The sequence below is a fragment of the Manis javanica genome, chromosome 11, assembly GCF_040802235.1.
Source record: "Manis javanica isolate MJ-LG chromosome 11, MJ_LKY, whole genome shotgun sequence".
Taxonomy (NCBI): Eukaryota; Metazoa; Chordata; class Mammalia; order Pholidota; family Manidae; genus Manis; species Manis javanica.
The window spans coordinates 87,231,704-87,253,717 of NC_133166.1; the positions used below are offsets into that span (position 1 = coordinate 87,231,704).

The following is a 22,014-nucleotide window of genomic DNA, read 5'->3' on the forward strand; positions in this document are numbered from 1 at the left end:
GACCCAAATAACATTTGGTCAAACCAGCCCTTTTGCAGGTCAGAGAGACCTTGGCCATCCATGTGAATGCTGTGTTCTGCTCACTCCATGTCTGTGATCTGCTTCAAGGTGCTCCTTGACTGGACTGACTTAACCTCCACACATCTAAATTCCGTCTTTCTTCCTTGCCTCATTATTTATTCCACCTGCCATCATTGCTCTGGTTTTAAGGAAAGGAAGCTTTGCAGTTCTTTTGTTCCATCAACAAATACTGCTTACTCTTGAATGCCTTAAATTCTTATCGCTCCTTAGAGTGATAAGTCCCCCTTGAATCATTCTGCCTCAAACATGGAGTTGTTATATCTCACAGGTAGCTAGTCCATGTCCCACTTAAAGTAGAAATTCTGCTTGGAGAGATGGGGCAATCAATTCTTTAAGACTTCACCAAGTCCTTATTGGTAGCTGTTAGTTTAAGAAAGGTTTGCTTTAAACAGCTTGTAAAGGTTATCTCTGGAGAGTAGAAATGGAGGAAGTGGCAAGTGAGTGGCAAGGAAGGAAAGAGAAAGAAAGGGGAATGTTTTTACATTTAATTTTATACCCTTCTGTTATGACTGTATTTTTTTTCCCTTGTGGATAAATTACTTAAATTTAGTCAAAATCTGCCTCTCTATAAGCTTCAGCCACCAGCACTAAAATTACACAGAATAAACTGATCACTTCCTCCAAACACTTTCAAATCTTCAAATACAGCTACCGTGTCCTTTTTATGTCTGCTCTTCTTCAAGCTGAGGACTCCTCTTCCTTTAAAGGTTTCTCATACGATGAAATGCGTATCTGTGTTGGTTACCTCTGCAGCATCCATTTCCTCTTCCTCATTTCCCAGTAGCTGTAATTTTTGGGCTCCATATAGTTCTAGAGAAGCTGACTTCACTCCTACTCCAAGGGTAAAATACATGTCTGGTATTAACACTCCATTTTCCTGGCCACAGTGATGGCATCACAGCTGGGCACTTGACGTAAGCCAGTCCAATCAGAATAAATTGCAGGGCTTTAACTAGAAACACTGGTTCTTAGGTGTGGGAAGGGTATACAGATGCAGGGAGCCTTGTAAATTGTTGACATTTATCTCATACCATGAAAGAAAGAGTCCACCTGAAAATCGTGCCAATACCCAAAACACAGGTGGAATGATAAAAGATAGAAAATGTGAGTCCTTGTTACATCATGCGAACCCCCAGAGAAGCCTTATTGGAGGGCAATTCTACTTCAGATTTATGTGGTTTCAGTTACTTGAGTGAAAAAATTCTCTTTTTTGCTTAGCCCAGTTTGATTATAATGTTTTGTTACTTACAAGTAAAAATATCCTGATACATGTGAGATGGCTCTTTCCTATCATTGACTTTCTTTGGACAAACTCCATTTGCCAATGACTCTTACCAGGTTCCCAAAACAAAACCTATTCTTGATGGAGACTGACCAAGGCAGGTACAGATAGCCTCTCATGAGCCTGGATTAGAATGCAGTAGTATGATGTCTGAACCTGAGACTGCATTATGATTTTGAACATTCCAGTTCCAATGACACTCACCAGAAACTATCTTTTTCCAAACCATTTACCAAACCTTACATACCCAGGGCCTTGTGGGAGAAAAGATAAAAGTTTATTTCAAAATATACTTTTACTTATTCCTCCCCTACAGAAAGGTTTGATCCTTCTATCTCTGTTTTACAATTACCAACTCCTTTCTTAGTTCAGTTTTGTCACATATATTTAATAAAATGCAGGTTTTCAAATACAAGTATTATACATAAATAATATGTAAAAATTTAACATTTTGCTAAGCAAAGTGACCAGTGTTTTACAACCAGGCAAATGTTTGCTACCTACAATTAGGTGATAGCATCAGTAGGTTTAAGCTGGGAAAGAAGATAGCTGACTGGTCCCCAGGAGGCCTTTGAGGTGACATTTCCTGGATAACTTCACAAAGGTCCAGGTTCTGGACCTCCAGTTGGGCAGGCCCACAAAATAGACTTTCTGTGTGTACCCCAGAGAAGCAGACTCAGTGAAATACTCACATGAGATGGTGTGTAAACCAGAATGCCAGAGCATTGATTTTAAAATGGAGATGACTATTTTTTGGGCAGAAAACAGATGATCTGCATCTCTTGCAGAATACCATATCCCCTTTCCTGGGAACAGATACCTGGAAAGCTGAATTACTAATCAAAACAATTGCTAATTGAGCATGGAATTAAGGACTGTTTCACTCCAGTTATGATGAGACCCTGATAAAATATATCCTTGCCTGTGGATGATAATACCTAGAGGGGCTAGAAAAACTATGGCATGGGTCCACACTGCCAAATTTTTCTTTGTAGAATGACAATAGTTAATACTTACATATGGTGGTTCATACCATGTGGCCAGTCACTATTCCAGACATCTTATCTATTAACTAATTTAATCTTTATAAGGAAACTTCGAGTTTTTTGTTGTGATCAGGTCCATTTTATAGATGGTAACATTGAGTCAAAAAGAGGATGAATAACTTCCTAAAAACTGCATTGTTAATTAGGTGGTAGAGTTGGATTCATAAGTTCCCTGGCTCCAGAGCCCATGCTTTAAATTGCTATACTGCCTTTGAACACATTTTTCTGTGCTGCATACCCACCTGTATTGCTACATCCTACATGCTACATTGATTACTTCATATCCTATTTGACACCATCTTCTGTAGATCTGATTCCTTACAATGTTATGCCTCTTAAATCTTTTTCCTAGAAAGCATATAAACACACACACACATTATATATATATATATAAAATACATTATATATATATAATATATATATATACACACACACGTGTGTGTATGTGTGTGTATAAATCCTTACTGTTGCCTCCAAAGATACCAACAAATATGAACAAAACATACTCCTACAGGCTATTGGCCAGGACAGGAACTTCGTTGCATTGAACCAGACAGCATGAGGATAGTCTTTAAAACAGGATTCTGCCTATACTTAATCCTTTTCCAAAAAAGGAGATATTTAGTTTGGGGGAGGTATTTAGTACTTACAGCAAGAAATATTAGATGAGAATGAGGAACATGCATTGGCCTCACGTTAGAAAATGATGCCAAGGTCAGAGGTAACTGGTCCTCAGAAGTCCGGAAGCAGCACACCAGCGGGGGCCCCCCATCTGTATCTGCCCCAGTTAGGGCAGATACCCCGAGTTGATCATATCCTTGTTTCAGAGATTGTTTTCAAACTGCTATAATTTAAAGGAAGATTCTCTTGTTAATTTCTTTAAAAAATATATAATGTTTAAAAAACAGATTAAAAATTCACAATTCCCAAGCCTAAATGTACAAAAGATTATACAGTGAGAAGTCTGTCCTTTGCCTAAAACTCCAACATTTGGTTCCCATCCTGGGAGGCAATTATCAGTTCTTTATTTATCCTTTCAGAGATATTCTATTATCATATTTTCACTGTCATATTTTTTCCCTGGAGTTAAGTGTTTGAGACTTTTTATCTTGTTTTGCCATGCTTTCCTCTGTTTCTTTCCTATCTCTTCTTATAGAAGTCAAGGTCAGCCACCCCTGGCAACTTCCTACCAAGTGCCAGCTTGCCATCAGTTGCTCTTGGTTTTATCCCCTTTCCAACTCCAGTTTCTGCTCTAGAGAGGACTAAGTTTGTATGTGACAGCTGGTGGTCCCAGGAACCTTCTGATGAATGATGGATGGGACCAGAAGGAGTAACTGTTTCCTAATATCACTAATTGCAAGCTTTTTGCAGGCTCAAAATTCTAAGAACTGACAGTTGCCTCCAACTGTTACCAGCTGCTAATTTGGCAGAGATGGTGGGGATCTGACTCCCTTTTAGCAAATAGTCTGGGACAGCGGCTGGCTCACTATATATCTTCCTTTACAGCTTCTGTGACACTCAATTCTGCATTTCTTAGGCATAAAAATAATGTCCTAGACCCATTCCGGAGTCCCTACATCCATCACTGGCTGTGACCTTGCAGGAATAACACCCAGGGTCATGGATTTCCTGTCTGCACAATGGGGGACTGGGAGCAATGATCTCTCTGCTTCTAAAAATTGCATAAGACTGGGTCAATTGTTAAATGATGAATGTCATCTCAGTCCTTTTCTCTCCCCCAAAAAGCACTTGAAACTTGAAGGATGAAGAATCTCTCATGATCTTGAAGCCATACCCATGTGCCCCTAGGCAGTTTTAGAACAACTGTCAATGGGCTTCTGCTTTCAGCTGTCTTTGTCCTAGAGGGTTTAAGAATTGCTTGTCTCATCATTGCAGAAAAATTATTTCCTAATCCCACATACTGGCAAGTAATTTTTTAAAAACCATTTTAAGTCATTATGAAAACAGCCTTAATTTTTTAAGCATAGCAAGGTAGAGGAAAAAGGGTAATCCCCACCTTTAAACCTCACCTGTATATACCCAATTAATCAGTAATTCTGACTCAATTTGAATGTTATTTTGAGTCATCAGAATAGGAGTTTTGAGGTGTGCCTAATGAGTTAGAGGCATCTCCCTGGGAAAGGCCAATCTGGCTACTTGTGACAAGGCTTTGCAGGTAGCAGTATATTTGGGGTGCCACCTTTCCATGTTTTGAAACTGAGTTTTGCCAGGGCACTCTGAGGTGTCAGGTTCTCAGAACCCAGATACGCAAGTCAAACTACCAAGAGCCTAATAATCTAACCAGGTTGACAACTGGTAATGGGAAATATACTTTCTCCACAACCAGAATGCTCAGGTCTGCTCCCGTGAATCAAGGTACCTCAGGGAAAACTTCATCAGAGGATTTGATGAACGTAAAATTATTAAAAGGTAACATATCCAGGCCCTGATTAATAGCATAAGATGGGTAATTCCTACTCCACAAGAGAGATTCCTACAATGCGAGTGTCTTAATATTTAGTTCCTTTATTCACTCATCAAGCACTTATCAAGCCCACCAGCAGACTTACTAAAACTATTAATGCTTAAGTTTCATGGCCTCTCACTTAAGGGCCCCTCCTAAGACCATGGAAGGGGCCTTCATCATAAGTTCACACATTCATACGTTTTTTGTAGAATTCACAAAAGTAGGTATTTTATGCAACCAGTTAAGCCTTCCATCTCTTTGCAGGCCTCAGTCCAGTTCCTCTTCAAAGTGTGCTGCTGAAATTGTCACAGGCATTTTGGGGATCTGGCAAAGGACAGGTTGACTTAGGGATATATTTTGTTTGGACTCACAATCACTTCTGTAAATAGTTAAATCACTGCTGGTTCCCCATATCAGAATGGCTTCTGGGAATGCTTCTCCAGCCCACTGAGGCAGCTTACTCAGCAATGAGACATGAAGGTGCCAGGAGAGAAGTCATATTACAAATATGAACCCGTGCTATTGCACCAGAAGTATGTGGAGAGTGAAAGAGAAAGAAGGTTTGAAACATACAGCCAGAAGCAAATGCATGGAAAATTCTGCCAGACTTCACACACATGAAATGGTAAGTAGAAAATTTAGTTATCTTTAATGTCTAGACAAAAATGAGAAGTTTTCCCATTAAGAATATACTAACTATGCAGTATATACAATGATAAACATGTCATGTTTTTTTCTTTCTTGATGAAATAGGACAAAATAGATCTTATCAGAACTCATCAGTAGGGTAGTACTATAAACTATGAATACATCTGTGTGGGAAGTTGAGCATTGTGTACAACCCAGTTATCAATATTTTTTAATTTTGGTATCATTCATGTACAATTACATGAGCAACATTATGGTTACTAGACTCCCCCCATTATCAAGTCCCCACCACATACCCCATTACAGTCACTGTCTATCAGTGTAGTAAGATGCTATAGAATCACTACTTGTCTTCTCTGTGTTATACTGCCTTCCCTGTGCCACCCCCCTACATTATTTGTGCTAATCATAATACCCATTTTTCCCCTAATCCCTCCCTTCCCACCCATCCTCCTCAGTCCCTTTCCTTTTCTTGGGTTCTGTGAGTCTGCTGCTGTTTTTTCCTTCAGTTTTACTTTGTTCTTATACTCCACAAATGAGGGAAATCATTTGGTACTTGTCCTTCTTCAACTGGCTTATGTCACTGAGCATAATACCCTCTAGCTCCATCCATGTTGTTGCAAATGGTAGGATTTGTTTTCTTCTTATGGCTGAATAATATTCCATGTGTATATGAACCACATCTTCTTTATCCATTCATCTACTGATGGACACTTCGATTGCTTCCATTTCTTGACTATTGTCCCAATTATCAATATTGAAAACATTTTTGATCAACCCAGCTAGAAGACTAAATTATGTTCCTATTCTCTGGATGCTCTGCTCACTCCATATCTGTGATCTGCTTCAAGGTGCTCCTTGACTGGACTGACTTAACCTCCACACATCTAAATTCCATCTATATCCAATAAGATGATAATGCAATATTGTTGTCAGAGAGAATATCCAAATTTTAAACTGCAGGTAAAAGAGCATTACAGAAGTGTTTTAGGCCATTCATTAATAAAGATATCATTTTTTTTTCTGGTGAGCATGTGGTATTTGTCAGCTTTTGAAATTTACCAAGAAAGAACCCTTAAAAATATTTCTAATTTCTTAATTTAAAAGATATAATTGTGGTGATTTCTTTTCTCATTTAAAATAAAAATTTGTTTTTGTATCTTATATTGTATGCATAACATTGTCCTCTTTTTCTTAAAAAGTTTCAGGCCCCACTAAACTTGGATCTGCCCCTCGTAGAGAACTGCCATTCATTCACCCTACTACGTAGCAGGTTCTAGCAAGACATGATCTTTGCCATCATTTGAGGAAGCAGACATGTAAACCAATAAAGGAAGTGTGTAGCTCAGTCCACACACTCAGAAAGGCAACAAATAACAATTTATTTCCTTTACTATCAACTTATTGCAACCCTGAGCCTCCATATTTCAGGTTGGTGGGAAATTCCAGTAGGGACCCTTGAACTGCCAAGTGCTGTCCAGCTGTACAGAGGCTTGCAGAGTGCCTTGAGGATGACAAAGGGTCTCTCCTCTCTTGCCTGTCACAGTCACCACTGCCATTCTTGTGGACCTACCCTGGATTCCCTTAAAAGCCGGCAAGATTCTGCTTCCAGACTCCTGGAGCTCAAGTCTAGGAATCTTTGTGAGGCTGGGACCTTGGTGCTGAGGTCCTGCCTCTTTAGATGCAACATGCAGCCAGCCTCTTCCCTGGGGATGGCTGCTAAGCAGTATAAGGGTTTCCCCTTTTCTGGGTCCACTTTGCCCTCTCCCTCTTCCTCCAGGACACCCATCATATTCTCTTCAAGAGACCTGAGATTTTTATAAAACCCAGGAGGAGCCTTTGAATTCATACCACCTGGTAAATTTTGTGTGGTAACAATTCCCAGAACCAGGAAGCATCAAAGGGCCTGGAAATCTGTTCAAAATGGGGAAATGTGAAAAACACTGAGAAAACAAATTACTGTGAATTGAATACAGTGTCCAGGGAGGAGTGAGGATATTATGGGGATAGAGTGTGGGGAAGGGGAGAGTAGAAAATGTGTATGTGTGTGTGTGAGGGTGGGGAAGGCTTGGATTTGACAGATGCCGATAATTTCTTGCTCGCCATATTCCTTTTTGGGAAATTGAACAGATCCTTCCCTTCCCAAGGCCTTCTTTTTGGAGAAGTCCACTACAATTGATTAGTTTAGGCTTTGTTAGTTACAATGGATTCCAGTCATGCCTCCTGAAGTCATCCTGATTAAATGTGAGGGTTTTGTGAACACTTGACAAAGTCTTTACTAAATATTGAGTAGATTGAAAAGAATAATAATATAGATATATAGATATGTATCAAGTACTCAAACTTCAAGTCTAAGAAAACAAATTGACCTGTGAACCTCTCCCTACACAACCCTTTTCCCCTTCCCCCAAGAGGTAAGGACTATACTGAAATTTTGTAAATAGCATTCCTTTGCTTTCCTTTATAGTTTTATCACATAGTTCATTATCTCTAAACCATATTATTTAGTTTTGCAGGTGTTTAGTTTTTATATAAATGGAATCATACAGTTGGTATTCATCTGTGACTTGCACTTTTGCTAAACATTATGCTCTTAAGATTCATCCATATATTTGTGATTAGTTGGCTTTCACTACTGTATGCTATATTGTTCTTTGAAATGTGCAACTGTTTATTTATCCATTTTACTATTGATGTATATTTAGGTTATTTCCAGGTTTTGGCCTTTGTAAATCATGCTACACTGATTGTTCCTATGTGAGTCTCCTGGTACACACATGTAAGCTTCTCTAAGGTATTTATTGAGCAGCGGAATTGCTAGGTTATGGGCTTTGTGCCTCTTCATCTTTATTAGATAATATTAATGGTTTTCAAAAATTATGTTACCAGTTTACATGCTTATCAGTTATTTATGAGAGTTTTTTCCCATTGTTCAATATACTTGTCAACATTTGAGAATTTTTTGTTTTAGCCAAACCTTTAAGCAGTGGTGTCATATTTTCATTTTTCTTATTACTGATGATGTTAAGCATCTTTTTTGTATGTTTATTGAGCATTCAGGTTTCTTCTGTGAAGTAAATATTAGAACATCTTTTCCTCATTTTTCTATTGAGCAGTGTGTTTTTTTTTTAAGTATCATTAATATACAGTCATATGTTGGTTTCAAATATACATCACAGTGGTTTAACAGACCCCATGATCAACTTATCTTGTGAATGTGAATTATTGTGCCCCTTTACCCCCTTCCCTCTCCCCCCTGCACCCACCCCAACCCTCCCCCTTGGTAACCACTAGTCACTTCTCAGTGTCTATGAGTCTATGAGCAGCGTTTCTTATTTGCTTTTCAGTAATTATTACATATCCAGTTATAAATTATTTGCCAGTTATGTTTTACAAATATCTTCTCCAAGTGTGTGGCTTGTCTTTAATGACAAGGTTTTTCTTTAATGCAGTTGTATTAATCTTTTTCTTTGGGTTTATTTATTTTTTTAATTTTGTTCAAGAAATCCTTCCTTATCCTCAGATCATGAAGATATTATTCTGTATTACTTTTTAAAAGTTTTATAATTTGCCTTATATTTCTGTCTTTAATCCATGTGGAATTGATTTAGGGGTATGGTGTAGGACAAAGGTGCAAATCAGTTATTTCCCCATAGATAAGCCATTATCCCAGCAGCACTTGTTGATCCTTTGCCCATGACCTATGCTGACACTGTGTAGTTAAAACTTTTTACATCTGTGTGCATCTATTTGTGGGTTCTTTATTCTGTTTTATTGGTCATTTTGGCTATTCCTGAACTAACCCCACACTCTTAATTACTATAGCTTTATGGTAAGCCTCAGTATTTCGTAAGGCAATTACCTCTGGCCCACCCTCAACCTTCCTTTTCTTCAAGCTATTCATGTAGTTTTGTTTCACATGTATTTTTAAATTAGCTTGTCACATTTCAAAAAAGAAAGAAAAAATCTGTTATAATTTTGATTGAAATGGCATTGATTTATAGAAAAATTGGGTAGAATTTACATGCTTATGAAATTGAGACTTCTAAAACATGAAATGGGTACATCTTGCCATTTATTTAGGTCATATTTAATGACTTCAATAAACTTAAAAACAACTTTTTTGCATTGTCATGCACTTCTTTTGTTCCATTTATTCCTATAAGCTTTATTTTTTATGCCTTTGTAAAGGGTAATTCTAAAAATTTTACATTATTAACTCTTGTTGACATGTAGTAATACCATTTTTACCCATCAGCCTTGTTAAACACTCTTATTAACTAATTAATTAATTATTAATTGTATCTGTAGCTTCTTTGAAATATTTGCCGGTTATTTCCTTTCTTGCTGATCTTTATGCTTTAATTTCCTTTTTTTCCTATCTTACTGTTCTGGTCAGCATCTCCTATATGATGTTAAATAATGCTGGTGATAGAGGCACCCCCCAGTCTTGTCCTGATCTTATAGAGAATACTTTCATTATTTCACTATTTAATATGATGATTGTTACAGAGTTTTTTTGTTAAGTATTATATCAAGTGTTTATGGCTGTGTAACAACCATCTCCAAACATAATGGCTTGAAATGACAAGTATTTTATTATTTTTATGATTCTAGGGGTGGCTGTAGGGCTTAGTTAGGATAGCCTATGTAGTATCGCAGACTGGCTGCAATATGGACAGGATCCAGGATAGTGTACTGCAGCTGAGATGGCTGAATACTGGGGCCTCTCTCTTATCATCGTCTTAACTTCTTCCAGGACCCTTCCCCTGGCTGACGTATACAGCAGGAGAGGCTGACTTCTTTGTAGGGCAGCTCAAGGTTTCCAGTTGGATGAAGTGGAAGCCATAGACTTGGAAATGACACAAGGCAACTTCCATTTGCATTCTGTTGGTCAAAGCAAGTCATTGGGGAGGCCCAGTTTCAAGGGAAGGAAAATAGAGTCAACCTCTTGATGGAAGGAGCAGAAAAATATGTTATGGTCATGTTTTTCCAACCAACCATGCAGTCTGTATTTTTCTGATTTGCTAAGAATTGTGATCATGAATGGACACTGAATTTTAGCCAAATCTTTTTCTTTATCTTTTAGAATAATATGATTATTCTCCTTTAGTTTGTTAATGTAGTGAATTATATTAATTGATTTTATAATGTTAAGTCTCCTTATATTTCAGGGATAAATTCCACCTGCTGTATTCAGTTGTAAATATTTTGCTTAGTAATTTTGCTTTTATATCCATAATTATGACTGAGTTCCAATTTTTGTTTCTTACTCCATCCTTACTAGTTTTGATTCCAAGGTTATGTTACCCAAATAATATAAATCAGGAGATATTCTCTCTTTGCTATAATCTGGGTAAGTTTTTGAAGATTGGAATCATGTGTCCCTTGAATGTTTGGTAGAAATGGCAGCAAAACCAGTAAGGATGGTAGAGGTGATACAAGTTTTGGTTTGGTTTTGTGGAAATTTTTAAACTATTTTCCACTTTTTAAATAAGATACTTGAATATTTTTTATAATTTTTCTTGGGGAAGTTCTGTTAAGTTATACTTTTCAAGGAATTTTTCCATTTCACTGAAGTTTTCAATTTAATTGGCATATAATTGTTCATTGTGTTACCTACTTTTTATGTCAACATCTATAACATGGCCTCTTTTCATTGCTAATATTGTTTATTGATACTCTTACTCTTTCTTCTTGGTCAGCCTGCCAGAATTTTGTCAATTTTATTCATCTTTTCAAAAAACTAACTTCAGCTTTGTTGATTTCATCTAATGTATTTTTTTCCCTCTAATTTTTCTCTCATCTGAATTTTTGTCTTCTTTCTACTTATTTCGGATTTATGCTGCGTAAGTTGGGTGTTCAGCCCATTAACTTCAAACTTGCTTCTTTTCTCTGAGTACTGCTGAAATATAATCATTATGATTCAATTATAAATATTTTCTAGTTTTCTCCTATATTCCTGAGCTCTTTCAAAGTGTGTTTCTTAATTTCCAAATGTCTGAGAGTTTCTAGTAATCGCTTTGATGCTCATTAGTGATTCAGTTAGACAAGAGAATGACACCTATATAATGCCAGTGAATATAATGTATTTATATATGTTAAATATAGCTATATTTGGCTTTTTTTCTACCATCTTATTTTGTGTTTGTCCTGTTTTGTTCTGTTTTTGTTTTTCTGTCTTTTCTTGCCTTCTCTGCATTTATCGAATGTATTTTTCTCATTCCATTTGTCTTTCCCTGTAATAGTTTCGAAGTTATATACTCTATTCCTATTCTTTTGCTGACTATCGAAGAAACTTTAGCTGGCACACCTATCAAAATCTAATTTATTACTTCCTTCCTTCTCAAGTTACACAAAGATGTTTCACCATTCTATTTCTAATCACCCCTTGATTTATATGATTTATATGCTATTGTAGATGTGCTTTTATTTTGATTTTTAACCCTAAGAAGATATTGTTACTGTTTTATATAGCTTAGATTTGCTTTTGTTTACTCATATATTACCACTTTTTTTTTCTTTTCATCTCTTTTTGCATCTCAGACTTTCCATTGGGGATCATGTTACTTCTGCTTGGAATCCATTCTTTAGAATTTCCGTCAGTAAATTGGAAAACTGTCTCAATACTTGAAAGATACTTCTTGCTGGCTAAATAATTTTAGGCTCTTTATTTTCTCTCAACCTATTAAAGATATTATTTTACCATTTTCTGACTTCCACTTTTACTGGTAAGTCTGAAATTCATTCCTTTGAAGATAACATGTTCCCTTCCCTCCATCTTCTTTTAAGATCTTTTCTTTCACTTTGCTGTTCTACAGTCACACTATTTGTCTAAGTATGGTTTTTAAGATAAATTTATTTATCTTGCATAGGATTCTTAAAAATTCATATCAAGATATAGCTAAGGATTGAAATTGGACAGATAGTTGGTGGCTAAATTATGAACAGTTTGAAAGTCATGCTAAGGAGTCAGATTTTATTCTGTACAGCAGTGACCTTCACACTTTGTAACTGTGCACTTTACAAAAGAATTTTGAAAAAGGTGTTCCCTTGCACATATGTAGGTCAACATGTACTATTTTCATCATAAGGTTAAATAAATTTATTTCTTGCTAATAAGAAAGAGAACATATTAAATATTTTTAAAACTAAGGTGAGGATTGACTAAAATTGGAGTATATTTTATGGTATGCCTTGAATATAACATATTTGATATATATATGGGTATGATTATATTGATTATACTGTTTGAAATATATTTGTATGCCTATCAAATAAAGCATACCAATTTATTCTGAAATAAATCACATATAATTTTTACCCATGTTTTATTAAATGTCTTTACAAATTTATATTTTAAAACATTACAGTCTCATTTATTTAAAGAAATAAGGATCACTTACCTATGTTGCTTCAAATGTTCTGAATTTAGACCATTGCAAATTCAGATCAGCACTGTTTCTAATTTCAAGCTTCACCCTTAATAGAAATACGTGTAAGACAACAAAAGCAGGAAGCCCTGTGGTACTTTGATTAATCCTTAAGGCTTCCCTGAAACCAATTGTCATTCCCAATTGTGGGACCAATTGTGATGCAGGCACACAAGAGTTCTAAAATTCTACAGTTTTAACAATGGTTTTAGCTTCTCCCTGTGAGAATCTCTGTCTCCTGTCCCCTCTCCCTCCCCCCAACTCTTTCATATATGCAAGCAGACATTTACTTTTTGGAAAGAGATTCATGCAGACAACAGAAAGCTTTGTCCACAAACATGTATCTGCTTCAAAGGGAGAGGGAGGGAGGACCTTTCTCTTGGGACAAAAATTGTAAGCTGTGTAGAGTCCACTCTACTATTTCATTTGGAGGTGGGTTCAAACGACCTAATGGGCAGGTTCCTTACTTAAAGTGTAACATTAAACAGTGAAGTGGCAGAGTTGGGGAGATAATTTTTCATAATACTTACATGTTTTTATTGCAGTATTGTGAAATTTATCTTTTTGAGAAATGTACAGGCAGATTTTGGTGTATTTTACTTGGACATAAGAAGTTAGAGTTACTATTAGTTACTGCCCCTTTTTTTTTTCCAGAAAGGGAGAAGTATGGGAAGAGTGTCATGGTAACTTAGATCTATAGATCGAAAGGGTATCCTTTAATCAAGGGTATCCTACTACAAAGTTTACTACATATTTAATGGTTAAGAGTTAACTATAATCAGTTATAGGCTGTATACTTGACGATATACTAATCACTAAGCAATTAGAGGAGGTATAGAATGGTAATTAAGAGCATAAACATGAGGGCTATTCTGCCTGTGTTTAAATCCCAGTTTTACCTAGTTTACTCTGTGAACTCGAGTATCTAAAGTAGAGTATTAGAATGTTATTTACGTCAGACAATTATTTTGAGGGTTGAACGAGTGTCCCAGTTTCCTATAAAATGTCCTCTTACTCACAGGGTGGTTTCAGGGATCAAACGAGTTATATGTGTACAGTGCTTAGCACAAGGGCCTGCCTCGTGGTATGACTTCAGTAAATGTGCTTTATTGAGCAAGTAAATAAATAAATCTGTCTTGACAATACAAAATTAAATGCTTATCTTACTTTCACACACCATGTTACAACTGGCAATTTGGAGATTTTACATATTGTACTGATAGTGAATATGCTGAGAGAGGCACAAGCCAGACATTAACTATGAAGAAAATTCCCTTGACATCCTTATTTTTCATTGCACAAATTACCAATTGAATATAGTATCATTAATATATTATATAATTATATATATTATATATGTAATTATTATATAATGAGTTTACTTAAAGGGTTTTCTAATTTTTAAATAGAGTATATCTTGATTTTAGTTCCTTGTGCCACTCTATTAAAGGCAATGCAGTTTTTCCATTTTATTTTATATTAGTTCTCTGGTTTAGCTCCAACTTGTTGGGAGTAAACATGTTATGCTAAGACACTAAATGCTTTCTAAATTTTTATTTTTTTTTACAGTAGGCCATGAATTTGAATTTTTTTTATTAAGGTATCGTTGATATACACTCTTATGAAGCTTTCAACATGAGCAACATTGTAGTTACTACATTCACCCATATTATCAAGTCCCCCCCCCCAACCCCATTGCAGTCACTGTCCATCTACGTAATAAGATGCCAGAGAGTCACTACTTGTCTTCTCTGTGCTACACTGTCTTCCCCATGAACCCCCTCACACCATGTGTGCCAATCATAATGCCCCTCAATCCCCTTCTCCTTCCCTCCCCACCCTCCCTTACCCACCACTCCCCTTTGGTAACCTCTAGTACCTTCTTGGAGTCTGTGAATCTGCTGCTGTTTTTTCCTTCAGTTTTACTTTATTGTTATACTCCACAAATGAGGGAAATCATTTGGTACTTGTCTTTCTTCAACTGGCTTATGTCACTGAGCATAATACCCTCTAGTTACATCCATGTTGTTGCAAATGGTAGGGTTTGTTTTCTTCTTATGACTCAATAATATTCCATTGTGTATATGTACCACATCTTCTTTATCCATTCATCTACTGATGGACACTTAGATTGCTTCCATATCTTGGCTATTGTAAATAGTGCAGTGATAAACATAGGGGTGCATATGTCTTTTTGAATCTGGGATCTTGTTTTCTTTGGGTAAATTCCTAGGAGTGGAATTTCTGGGTCAAATGCTATTTCTTTTTTTTTTTTTGAGGGGGCATCTCTCATATTTATTGATCAAATGGTTGTTAACAACAATAAAATAATTCTGTATAGAGGACTCAATGCACAATCATTAATCAACCCCAAGCCTAATTCTCAACAGTCTCCAATCTTACCAAACAAGTTCTTACATGGTGAACAAGTTCTTACATAGTGAATAAGTTCTTACATGGTGAACAGTGCAAGGGCAGTCATATCACAGAAACTTTCAGTTTTGATCACGCATCATGAACTATAAACAATCAAGTCAGATATGATTATTTGTTTGGTTTTTATACTTGATTTATATATGAATCCCACATTTCTCCCTTATTATTATTATTATTTTTGTTTAATAAAATGCTGAAGTGGGAGGTAGATGCAAGATAAAGGTAGAAAACATAATTTAGTGCCGTAAGAAGGCAAATTTAGATGATCATGTGTGTGCCTGTAGACTAAGTGTTAATCCAAGCTAGACAAGGGCAACAAAACATCCACGGATGCAGAAGATTTCTCTCAAAACAGGGGGGATGAGGTTCTAAGCCTCACCTCTGTTGATCCCCAATTTCTCACCTGATGGCCCCCCTGTGACTGTGCCTGTCTTAGGTTGTTCCTCCCTTGAGGAATCTTACCCGTCTTTGGCTAACCAGTCATCTTTCGGGGCCATACAGGGAAATGTAAAGTTAGTAAGTGAGAGAGAAGCAATATTCTTTGAAAAGGTTAGCTTTTTACTTCTTTGCAGATTTATGCCCTGTGGCTTCTATGCCCAGCATTTGTCTTGAGGTATCTTTACCACTTGGAAGAGTTATGATACTCGGTAATTTCGATATGAGGCACAAATTCTACTTAGGGGTTGTAATTAGGAAGGAAGAAGAAAAGCTATAGAAGTAGCAGACAGAAGAAAACATGGGAAGATAGATTATTTCTTTGACATATCTTCTTGTAGAGTAATATAAGCATGTATAGGTTTTAACAAACTACTAATTAAATTGCATACACACATTAACATAATAGGAATACAGCTACATAATAAAAGCAGACCTACAATTACCAGCCATATCCAGTGAAACCAAGAAAACCAGTTAGGTACCCTAGGCATTTGTGAAAACATATCAATGATATGATGGATATTGTCTAACTGAATTTGAATAGTTTGAGAAAAATCAGACAAATTAAAACAACACATTCCTGGGAACTGTTCACATCCCATATGTTCTTTTAACAGTAGATAGTCTATAGCCGCATGAGTTTGGAGCACTGCAACTTGCACTTCTCCTAATTCTTGGTTGAGTTCTGACAGTGTAGATCCAGTCAAATTTGTTGTTTTACTGTATGCACAGGCCAGCTTAGATATCTCCTTCTTCATTCCAATGGCAAGCTCCAGGAACCAGTGGGATGAATGCAGCTACAACTGCAACAGTGCCAGGATCTTTGTTGAAGTTTTTTGATGATCATCTTCTGGAATGACTCTTCCAGAGGATGTTGATGTTGGAAGTTCTTCTTCATATCGTATCTTAATTCGTTTTCTGGGCAGCCAAATTAGGCTCTGAATCTCTGTATAAACACAAACAACCCTTTGCCCACACTTTGATATGACCTTTATACCATTTTGAAGAACCTATTGGAGATCACCACACAGGAACTGCTTTTTTTTTTTTAAGAGAAAGGAATATTATCAGAAAAATGTACTTCCATAGCTGATCATCTGACACCCTTTAAAAGATCAAAATTAAGGATATGTAAAGCATGCATTAATCGTTGATTTGCAGTTAGTTTTATCCTATCAGGGAGTAATCTCCCTTTTCTTTCTCTTTTTTTTTTGTTATCATTAATCTACAATTACATGAAGAATATTATGTTTACTAGGCTCTCCCCTACACCAAGTCCCCCCCACAAACCCCATTACAGTCACTGTCCATCAGAATAGCAAAATGTTGTAGAATCACTACTTGTCTTCTCTGTGTTGCACAGCCCTCCCCTTTCTCCCACCCCCCACATTATGCATGCTAATCATAATACCCCCTTTCTTCTTCCCCCCCCTTATTCCTCCCTACTAACCCATCCTCCCCAGTCCCTTTCCCTTTGGTACCTGTTAGTCCATTCTTGGGTTCTGTGATTCTGCTGCTGTTTTGTTCCTTCAGTTTTTCCTTTGTTCTTATACTCCACAGATGAGTGAAATCATTTGGTATTTGTCTTTCTCTGCTTGGCTTATTTCACTGAGCATAATACCCTCTAGCTCCATCCATGTTGTTGCAAATGTTAGGATTTGTTTTCTTCTTACAGCTGAATAATATTCCATTGTGTATATGTACCACATCTTCTTTATCCATTCATCTACTAATGGACACTTAGGTTGCTTCCATATCTTGGCTATTGTAAATAGTGCCATGATAAACATAGGGGTGCATATGTCTTTTTGAATCTGGGATCTTGTTTTCTTTGGGTAAATTCCCAGGAGTGGAATTTCTGGGTCAAATGGTTATTTCTATTTTGAGTTTTTTGAGGAACCTCCATATTGCTTTCCACAATGGTTGAACTAGTTTACATTCCCACCAGCAGTCTAGGAGGGGTCCCCTTTCTCCACATCCTTGCCAACATTTGTTGTTTCTCTTTTGGATGGTGGCCATCCTAATTGGTGTGAGGTGATATCTCATTGTAGTTTTAATTTGCATTTCCCTGATAATTAGTGATGTGGAGCATCTTTTCATGTGTCTCTTGGCGATCTGTATTTCTTCTTTGGAGAAGTGTCTGTTCAGATCCTCCACCCATAAAATTTAATTTTAAAAAATATGTAGGTATGGTTCCAGTTACATGTTCTAAATCCTAAATGGAATTAAGCTAGGTTTATATAACATTAAAACATCCAGATAAAAAATAAAGTCAGTTATCCATATTTTTCATAAATCAATAAATTTTTTGGTGTTTTAATTCAGATAATTTATTTTGAAATGTCTATAGGATTGACTGAATTTTTCATTTTTATTTTGACATTTATCATAATCTTGAAGACATATACTCATTAGAAATATACTAAAGCTAGTTCCAGTTTCTTTAGTTATCCAAGGTGGGCTGTTTTGTCTTTTTAATTTCCCTCATTTTTAAACCAGAGATAACATGGAACGTCATAGTGGAGAGCAATAGTTGTTGATTTCCCAGAACCACTCTTTATTTAGAAAACTGTCCCTTTGCATTTTATTAGAGTTTGAAGAGACTGTCAATACCAGTACTCTGCCACCTGCTCTACCCCTGTCATGGTAACAAGTAAATAAACTAGGCCTGGCTAATCAAAGTAATCTAACTCCCCAGGTAAATTGATTGGTTCAATGGTGGACACACAACCCAGGATAAACCAGTCAAAGTCTTTCCCTGGAACTTTACAGCCAGACCTAGAATAGAAACCTGCTCTCATTTCTAGATCTGTGGGACTAGAGGGATGTGCATCTGGAGTGCTATCTTCTTATCTGTTGAAGTAGATGAGGTCCACACTCCAATACAGAAAGGTCTGGGAGATGGAAAGAGAAGGCTTGGTTATGTTGTTTGTGCTTCTAAGTTTAGTTCATGTCTGCCATCATGTCCTCACACCCTCACACATGTGGGTGTGTTTTTAAGATAATCTGAGTTGGGTTTGCAGCACCTGCAATTGAAGGAGTCCTGATAAGTACAGACATCTTTCTAATGTAGTCGTAGATGCAATCATTTGCACAAAAGTGAATATATTACAATGGAGTACATTAAAAACGTGGTCCAAAACTAATATAAGATTGTGTATCAACTCTATGTCTGGATTCAAAGTCCAGCTGCATCACTGACTATAGCACAGTGACCCTGAGCAAGTTACTTAACCTCTGTGTGCCTCAGTTTCCTCATTTGTGGAGAATGCAAACAATAATAGCACCTCCCTCCCAGGATTGTTGAGGCTCTAAAGAGTTGATGCATGCTGAGGATAGTGCAAGGCCCACAGGAAAGCGCTTGTGTCAGCTCGTATTTGGTTTAGTTGTTCACACATCATTCAAGTAAGATTTCCTTCTCCCTCATCTAACTGAGGGCTGCTTCACTGAGGGAGGACAGGTAGGGAGTTGGGGCAGAGGAGATGGAAGATAAGGGATGGGGGTGGGAGAGCAGTCAGGAAAGAGAGGATGAGGTTAGGAGAGGATAAAGAAAGTTAAGGACTTAGCAAGTGAAGCAGGACTGATGGGATGCAAAGTTGCAGTCTTTGGGCCTGTAGAATAAAAAAATGTGAGAAGATGGATGAGAGGAAAAGGAAAGGAAGTAAGAAGGTGCGAAAGTAAAAAGCACATATTAGAAAGCTTTATCTAGTGTTGACTTGCGTCTAAGAAAGGGGGAAGGAATTCTTTTTCCTCCCTGTTACTCTTGGACTAGCATTATAATTGAACTACATTGTGAATGAAATAGAGGACAAACCTGAGATCCCAGCCATCATTTATAATGTTTCAACAGAAAATGTTTTCTGAATTCTAGATAACAGGCTTCAGTGATCTTTTGGAACAGGATACATTTGTAAGTTGGGGTATGTTTCCTGGGGTGGGGGTCATGCAGCAGGGGTCAAAAGGGGAGGTAAGATAGAGAACCAGTGTTATACAGTTGAAGAAACTGGAGTTTGCAGTGGTTGAATTGTCTGGTCTAGTGACACAGCTAGAACTGGAACCCAAGTCCCCAGGTTCCCACGTTACCAGCAGAGGCTGGATGACCACCTGTCATTCTTTGTAGAGAATCCAAATATCTGGTAGGAGGTGGTAAAAGCGGGGAGGGAACTAGGGAGATCCTCAAGTCTCTGCCAAATCCAAGGGTCTCTTAATCTACACTGCCTGATTTTACACTAGACCATAGTAAGCATCAATCGTTCACTTTTTCCTTTTAGGTACTGCAGCAACTTGGATCAAAGAATTCCTCATTGATGAAGCTCAATTTGTATAACCTGCCCTGAATTGCCAGGAATATTTAGCACCTATGAGACACCGTTATAAACAACTTTGTATTAGGAGAGTAATAGGGAAATTTTTATTTATTTTTTACTTTGAAGAAATATCCTAAGATCAATGATGTTGTTGTACTTTCAGCTGTAGGGCTAACTATGGGGGGGGTGTGTGAAATGACCAGCCACCTCACAGCAAATTCTCTGGTGGCATTTGGAGCTAAAGCTATGATTTGTCATTCCATCAGGAAATTCTCCTTTCACTGATTAATGGGGGCACAAGCATCACTGAGATTAATAATATGATCAGTTTTGACAAGAACACAAGAAAATAACAACCCCAGTAGGCTCAGGGAGAGGGCAACTCCTTAAGAATACCTTTATGTTAATTTTCTCATGCAGCAATGATTATATGGATCGCTAAGAGAATAACAACTGCTATTAACTGAGCACCTATTATGTGCCAGATGCTATGCTAGTTACCTTACTTACATCATCTCTGAACTTCATGGTAACCCTCTTATGGAGATTTTATTATCCCTGTTTTTCTGATGAAGAGCTGATGCTGAGAGAGTTTCAATGACTTGCCTGAGGTCCCATAGTTGGTAAGGAGCAGACTGAGTGAGACTCCCTCTCAGGTGTGTTATCCTATGTGAGCAGCTGGGGACTTTGGATTTGGCATTCTGAGAGGTACATTTCTAGTGTCAGAAATGATGAAAGTATAAAGAAGCTGTGGTTTTAGGGAAACTTTAGGGTGCTAGTGTGAGATTTCTATGAGAAACAGAATCATATGATATTAGTAAAGGATATGTATTAGTAATATAGCAATACAGCAAATGGTGAAAAATATCTTCTACCTGACTATATTACAAACCATTGTTTACTAAAAACTATGCCTTTAATAAACATATTAGATTGAACTGGTTGTTCAGGAGGCCACTATAATGTTTTCTGTCTAGGATGTAGTAAAATAGAGGGGTAAAGTCCATGTGCCTGGAGCAAGACTGCCTTGGATCAAATCCTGGTGCAGCCACTTCCTAACTGTGACCTTGAGCTAGCTACTTAAGCTTAGTACCTATGTCATGGGGCTGCCATGACAGTTAAATGATTAAATACATACAAAGTATTTCATATGCATTCAGAAAGTACCTGGTCCATGGAAAGCGTTTGGTCAACATTAGCCAGTAATGTGTACAGAATAGTGTTGAATGGTATAATGAGATTCAAGTTATGATCTCACTTTCAAGGAACTTAGAAATTAGCTGAGGAGAGAAAGCACCTGCTTATAATATGTTTTAGGAACAGGTGCAAGATAAAACATCTCCTATAGTTGAAGTATACACTGTTGTATCATTAATAAAAATTAAGTAAATAAGATTTAAGGAAATTAAAGAAAAAGTGAGCTACGGCCTTATTTTGAAGGAGATGCTGGCTTACCACTACAAAAAAATTTTAATTCAAGGACTTTGGAAAAGTGACTTGTCCATTATCAGTATAATTAATCTTGATTCATTACATGTTTAATGATAACCATCTTTGTGCAAAACACCTGGGTAGTGGTAATGAAGGACTACAAAATTAAAGGAGCCCTTATCCTCAAAAAGCTTACGGTCTGTTACAAGAAGTTATATAGTAACAAAATGCGAGGTAGAAAGTGACCTGGAAAAGGCCAATTGCCAATTAGTAATACAATGGTTTCCAGAAATTCTATTAAGCACGTGAAAAAAAAGGCGTTAATCTAGGGCACCAAGGAGCCCAGATGCCAAATGTAATAATGAACATGAGGGGGATCATGTTCTTTTTGGAAGGGCCTCCCATGGTACAACAGGTACTGGGACTAGCCTTCTCTGGGCTGTGC

The 22,014-nt window shown here is 37.1% G+C and overlaps 2 protein-coding genes across 8 annotated transcripts in view; one reads left to right on the forward strand and one right to left on the reverse strand.

Moving 5' to 3' along the window:
• RALGPS2 (Ral GEF with PH domain and SH3 binding motif 2) overlaps positions 1-22,014 on the forward strand; it is a 338,606-nt gene that overhangs the window by 113,686 nt on the left and 202,906 nt on the right. The gene's annotated exons all lie outside the window — the stretch shown is intronic.
• LOC140844461 (uncharacterized) overlaps positions 1-22,014 on the reverse strand; it is a 59,486-nt gene that overhangs the window by 28,198 nt on the left and 9,274 nt on the right. For 6 of the 7 annotated variants that reach the window (XR_012122810.1, XR_012122811.1, XR_012122808.1 and 3 more), the window contains exon 3: positions 3,060-3,253. Coding sequence is in view for 2 of the 7 variants with exons in the window: in XM_073216819.1 (XP_073072920.1) it covers positions 3,060-3,095 (36 nt within the window). In the remaining 5 variants the exon portion in view is untranslated. Of the gene's footprint in view, positions 1-3,059; positions 3,254-12,930; positions 18,858-22,014 lie in introns of all 7 variants that reach the window. The other variant, XR_012122809.1, reaches the window with a different exon arrangement.